Source organism: Carlito syrichta, unplaced genomic scaffold (genome assembly GCF_000164805.1).
Source record: "Carlito syrichta isolate Samal-C Ts95f unplaced genomic scaffold, Tarsius_syrichta-2.0.1 Scaffold306734, whole genome shotgun sequence".
In the NCBI taxonomy this organism is placed as follows: Eukaryota; Metazoa; Chordata; class Mammalia; order Primates; family Tarsiidae; genus Carlito; species Carlito syrichta.
Genome location: NW_007250830.1, coordinates 388006 through 394005, shown reverse-complemented (window position 1 = coordinate 394005; position 6000 = coordinate 388006). Strand labels below are relative to the sequence as shown.

General features: G+C 46.1%; 1 protein-coding gene across 2 annotated transcripts in view; it reads right to left on the bottom strand.

Moving 5' to 3' along the window:
• Positions 1-1033: 1033 nt before the first annotated feature.
• Positions 1034-6000, bottom strand: part of SF3B3 (splicing factor 3b subunit 3) — a 53888-nt gene continuing 48921 nt past the window's right edge. For both annotated transcript variants that reach the window (XM_008063312.2, XM_021715143.1), the window contains 6 exons: positions 5437-5562; positions 4804-5016; positions 3861-3959; positions 2714-2857; positions 2055-2159; positions 1034-1661 (listed from right to left, as the gene is read on the bottom strand). In XM_008063312.2, the coding sequence (XP_008061503.1) occupies positions 1521-1661; positions 2055-2159; positions 2714-2857; positions 3861-3959; positions 4804-5016; positions 5437-5562 (828 nt within the window). In that variant the 3' untranslated portion in view covers positions 1034-1520. The remainder of the gene's footprint in view (positions 1662-2054; positions 2160-2713; positions 2858-3860; positions 3960-4803; positions 5017-5436; positions 5563-6000) is intronic.

Sequence of the window (6000 nt, the reverse complement as noted above, 5' to 3'; positions counted from 1 at the left end):
TCTGTCACCCAGGCTAGAGGGCAGTGCCATGCTCCCAGCCACCGCAGCCTCAACCTGCTGGGCTCCTGCGATGTTTCCACCTCAGCCTTCCAAGTAGCCGGAACTACAGGTGTGTGCTACCACACCTGGCTTATTATTATTTTTTTTTTTTTTACTTATTGTAGAGATGAGGTCTCAACCAAGTTGCCCAGGTGGATCTCGAACCTCTTGCCTCGGCCTTCCAAAGTGCTAGGATTACAGGCTAAACCATCAGGCCCAGCCCCTCCCTGATTCTAACACTACTAACCAGAGCACCTGCTTAGATTAGGTGATTGAGCACATGCAGATGGAAGAACATTTTCCTTTATGAAATGTTGAAAAGAGTGGCTGTGGGCTCAGGCTTCTCCAGGTTTAGTGGAAGATTAGGGTTTCCCACACAGTGGCAGAAGAAATTCTCAGGTGTGGGCTGGAACATTTTTGAAACTGGGCCAATTCTGGCTGACAGGTGGTCTCCCTCCTTATGCCCCACAGGCCCCCTGGAACCCACCTAAGACGTATACTATAGAGACAGGTCCCTTCGTTACCCACTTGCCTTTAACAGGGTCCACATATACTGACCTTGTTCCCAAGGACAGGTGAGTATCTGGGCTCTTCTGAACTCACTGCCCTTCATAGTAGGCCTGGAGCCACAGATCTTTTCAGGAGCTGTTGCAGTAAAGGGGGAATCTGTGAAATGACTACTCAGCTAAAATTCATGCAAATTCCTCATTTCTGAGTAGAAAGAAGATAAAATGGAAAAATCAGCCCCCCCCACATTGATATTTAGGGGGGAAAAGGCTGGATGCCCCCATGGTTATTGAGCCCACGCTGCATGAGCATAGCACAAAAAACCAGGAAAAGCCAAAGAAACCATCAGGGCCGGGAGTAAGAGGCCAGAAGTCCAAGTAGGTATCTGGAAGGAAGGAAGGGGTATTCTCAGTTCTTCTTGCTCCAACTTGGGCTCACATCTCCCACCTAAACTCTCATCCCCCAAAAAAGACACATGGATGCCGGCCACCTTAAAAACTAGGTTTATATTTCTGGTCAGGTTCCAGGTGGCACAACTCAGGAATTATACTATGTCCAACCTGGTTCTGCCTTAGCTTGCCTCCCTCCTTCCCACAGAATTAACATTGTACAAAACTCTATTTACAGGAAAACCAGTTAAAAATTAAGGGTGTGTACAAAAGTAGACAAGAGAGCCAGAAATAGCAATGCAGGGACGACTTTGGGGAACAGGGCCTGTGGTGCTCCACACTGGAACTCAGGTGCTGGATTATGTGCTAGGCGGGGAGAAGTGTGGCAAATCTCATTGCCAATCTCGGGGGGAGCCAGTCATTCCAGGGAAGAGGTGAAAGGGAAGAGCTGCTGGCTTTCACACTGTGAAGTCGTATTTATCCAGTCACCCTTCTTTGCCATATGGCAGAAGCTAGGTGGTGGCGATGGGGGTGGGGGAAACAAAACACTGAGTCTCTGACAAGCCCCACAAGTAAAGGAAGGGCTCAGAAGGCATAACGGGTACGGATGTCCTCAAGCTTCTTGGACACCTCTGGTGGGGTTCGGTCCAGTTCTTCAGAGACGTTCTTTTGTTTGTTAGGTTCCATGGAGTTGAACTGCTCACACAGGTCTCCATCAATCACATTCTAAGATATGAAGAAAAGGGTTAGAAGTCCAAAGAAAATGGCACATGCTGAAGTAGCAGCTACAGGAAAAGCTTTTTATTGTCCCCCGGATACTGGAGCCCCATTTGTAGAGCCAGAAACACTACTCTAAGTGCACCCCTAGTGCCCAGAATTCGACTGGGAGAAATGGGTGAGGCTTTTTCTCTGGTTGCAGTCTGGCCTGAGTAGATGACTCAGGACCACCAACCACCACCCCCACCCACCTGCCCCCGCGCTTACTACCTCCATCAACCCACTCCCTTGCTGCTCCTTCACGCAAGACTGCTCTGATATTTACAAGACAATGGCCCAGAGAAAAAGACTGGCTGCATGGGCTGAAGATTCCCCCTTTCAACACAGATTCCCCCAAATGACCTTAACAGGGAAGTAATAGGAACGAAAGCTGAGATGGTCTCGTCCACAGAGAGGGGGATGCTCAGACCGCAGGTGCATTTCCACATGCTGGAAGAAGTCATGGTCCTGGTGGAAAAAAAAAAAAGTTATTTCAACTACTAGTCTATGGTTTCCACAAAGACAATGAACAGACAAGCCACCGATTTTCACCATGCAAACAGATAGTAATCATTCTTCTAACGGTCACAGGTTTTTCTGCTACGACAGGATAGTTAAAACTCAAAATGGAGACCCCATTGTATCTGCAGTACAAGAGAGAATGCTCCATGCAAAGAGTGGTTTATGAGTCAGATTCCTTAACCCAGCTTCCTTGGGTGGAATGAAGCACACCAACCTTAGCTAATCCTAGAGTTCAATCCATGAGGCAACGACTACCCCAACAGACATCATCCAATCATTCCTAGTCTGTGGAGTCGGTTTTGGACTCAGATGAACCTTGTACCCCCATTAGAAGTGAACCAACTAGAAGTGCCTAGTTATCTCCCCAGGCATGTCACCTTGACATTTCTAGAACACTACTAATTACTAGTGGGGACAACTAGATTATCTGTCTTCGGCAGATTTAGCACCAAGAAACAACCTTGGGAAAGCTAAGGTCAGAGCACTGTGGGAGCGCTCACCTCATGGGATGTGAATGGAACTAGGATGCCAATTCCTCCTGACAAGGTAGTATAGACAAGTGATTCTGAGCCCCCAGGGATCAGCGTGGTTTTCTGTAGTGACAGCACCGTCTCCCCAACATGGTAGTTCATGATCACCTCTGCCTGCAGGTCAAAAACAGATTAGTAGCTATGTGTGCCCTTGGGAGCCTCATCATCTACTAAAATTCCAAAATTATTACATTCTAAAAATACTTTAAAATTCTCTCATCATTTAAAACTTAATGCCTCATTAAACATGCTAAACTTACCATTTCTCAAACAATTACAATCTAGAAGTCTTTTTGCTAAATTATCAAGTTTGCAATTAAGAAATATAGAAAATTATTTTTATTTTTAATTTTTTTTGGGGGGGGGGTTGGAGTCTCACTCTGTCGCCCAGACTGGAGTGCAGTGGACGCTCCCGGCCACTGCAGCCTTGACCTGCTGGGCTCCGGCGATCCTTCTGCCTCAGCCTTCCGAGTAGCCAGAATTACAGGTATGCGCTACCATGCCCAGCTGATTTTTTGATTTATTGTAGAGATGAGGTCTCGCCAAGTTGCCCAGGTGGGTCTCAAACCCGCGGGCTCAGGCAATCCACTCACCTCAGTCTCCCAAAGCACGGGATTACAGACTAAGCCACTGAGCCTGGTTGAAAATTATTTTTAAAAAAGCAGTCACAAGGCTTGGCCTCTAAGACAGATCTGTCTTCAAAGTCTGGAGATGCTCTATTAAAGAAGTATATGCCGACAGGAGAAAAGTACAGTCCAAGACACAACTCAGAGAAAAGTTGCTTGGTACTGAGAATAAACCTTACAACCATTTCTTCCAAGGAACTCACTCACTACTCTACACAGATTTGTACAATGATAAACATCTTAGAAAAATTTCTATTTCAGAGTCATAAAAACTGGATAGTGACTTGGTCACCTATGTCAAAACCAGCATTCACCCATTACAGACTATATATACTGCCCAGGGATTTCTAAGAAATGACCGTGCACAGAAGAGCACTCAGCATAGTCATGGGCACTGTAGCTAACTCACTAAAAATGGTTTCTTCAGTGAGGACAACAGGAAAACTACTAAACATTAGTGCCTTTCCCCTGGGCCCTTTCAGCAATCTTACCTTCTGTGAGGCACCGTTGAGCAAGCCCCGGTCCCACAGGGCTTTGTTTCCCGTGGGATCCTCATCCACTTCATCATTGGTGTTGGGTGGAAGCCTCACCTATAAGGAAGTGGCACAAATCACAGTGCTAGGTCCTGGCCCTGCTCATTTGGGTCACCAAGCAACATGCATGCCCCAGGTCCTTGCAAACAAGCCCAGGAGCACTGTCTAGGCAGAGGTCTGAGCCAAGTCTCCTGCATCTGTTCTGATGGACAGGCGCTGTTTCTGAGGAGAAACTCAGGAGAATCAACATATGTGCAAGGTTTAACACGGCTCTAGCAAAAACAAAACCACAGAAACAGGAGAAGGCAGGCTGGACTTAAAAGACAAGCCAAAGTTCTTGCAAAATAGAAAAACATTAGCCATTAGCTTGAACTAAATTTATCATTATTAAATCATGCTCCACAGGTGAACCAAGGGGACCAATCCGTAAGAAGGTTTGAAAAACAGATGTTCTTTCTGAGTCAGCCTCAGCAGGGTTGAATTTTTTTTTTAAATTGGAGTCTCATTCTGATGCCCAGGCTGGAGTGTAGTGGCATGCTCACGACCACCCCAGTGTTGACCTATTGGGCTCTGGTGATCCTTCCGCCTCAGTCTTCCAAGTAGCCGGAAGTATAAGCGTGCAACCACGCCCAGCTACTTTTTGATTTATTGTAGAGACGAGGTCTCACCAAGTTGCCAGGCTGGTCTCAAACCTGAGGGCTCAGGCAATCCACTCGCCTTGGCCTCCCAAAGTGCTGGGATTACAGGCTGAGCCACCGAGCCTGGCCAGCAGGATTGAATTTTATGCACATTTTAACTTTCCATATAAGGGATCACAATCCTGGGTCTGTAGCATTACCAAATCCACAAACAGATTCGGTTTTCCTACACATCACTGCAACCCAAGTTAACATCAACTCACCACGCATATGTTGCCAAACTTGTCTGCCCCAGCCACAGTATCATAGTCAAGGAGGCTAGCTGTAGTGACCCATCGGGGGTAGGTGTCATCAGCAAAGATGATGAGTTGGTTCTCATTACGCTTGTAGCGAACCCAGATGAAACTTTCTTGGACATCAGACACAATTACCCTGTGCCCAATAGTCTGGATCCCAGAGATGTAATTGGCGATATGCTAGGAAAACCAAGGTCAGCAATGAGTATAACCCTGGAGTTCAGAACCTATAGGAAGTATATATGACAATGATATATAGAGTCTGTAGAAAAGTACACATCAAAGAGTAGCAGTCAGCAATAAACTCCTAGAAGATGGGAAAACATGCTAAACAGCTTTTAATATCATGAAAATATAAGCCTACTCTCACAGATAAATTTCTCACAAAAACAAACAGGATAGAAAGAAGGTTCTTGGTTTGAAGAAGTCAAGAAATGGGATTCTTCTACTCCTATTCCTCTCAAGACTCAATTCTGAGGCTGAAATTGGAAGAACACAAGTTCCAATAAAGACACAGGACTTTAAGACTCAGTCCACCCTCTACCAGTGTCTTCTCCTGCCTCATGAGCTAGATCCCAGCCCCAATGTAAGCACATTTACCTTATTCTCACACTTTCGGAGTAACTTCTTCTTCCCCAGGTCATAGACGCGCAAAAGCTTCCCCACACCAATCAGCACCCTCCCCTGGAATGGTGCGATGGCAGCAGGGACCTCTTCCACTGGAGTCTGTGAGAGGAAATGCAGGTAATGCATCCGTGAGAACAGAGAGTCATATGCTAGTCACTCCCTCATCCCAGAAATGTCCTCTTCTACAGACGGCTGTCAGGAAGACCAAGAGCAAGTGTGTATTACCAGAGAAATAACTAGACAGACAGTAGCCTCTACAAAACAGGGGACTGGGGCAACAGGTCCCATTCACTGCATTTCACCCAGCAGAAGGATCAATGCCACAAGTGAAAAGAAGCTCTGGTATCTGCTAAACACTGCTCCAGAGTCCATATTCAGTCTAACTGGCACCATGAAATAATAGTGAAGCCTTAATATCTGAGAAACGACTGAGGTTTCTGAGGAGATGGAAAATAAACGCTAGTTAAAAGCGACATCTTAGTTGCAAGGTTGAGACAAGTTTTACACACTAAGGGTCTGGGAAGGAATCATTTCCTA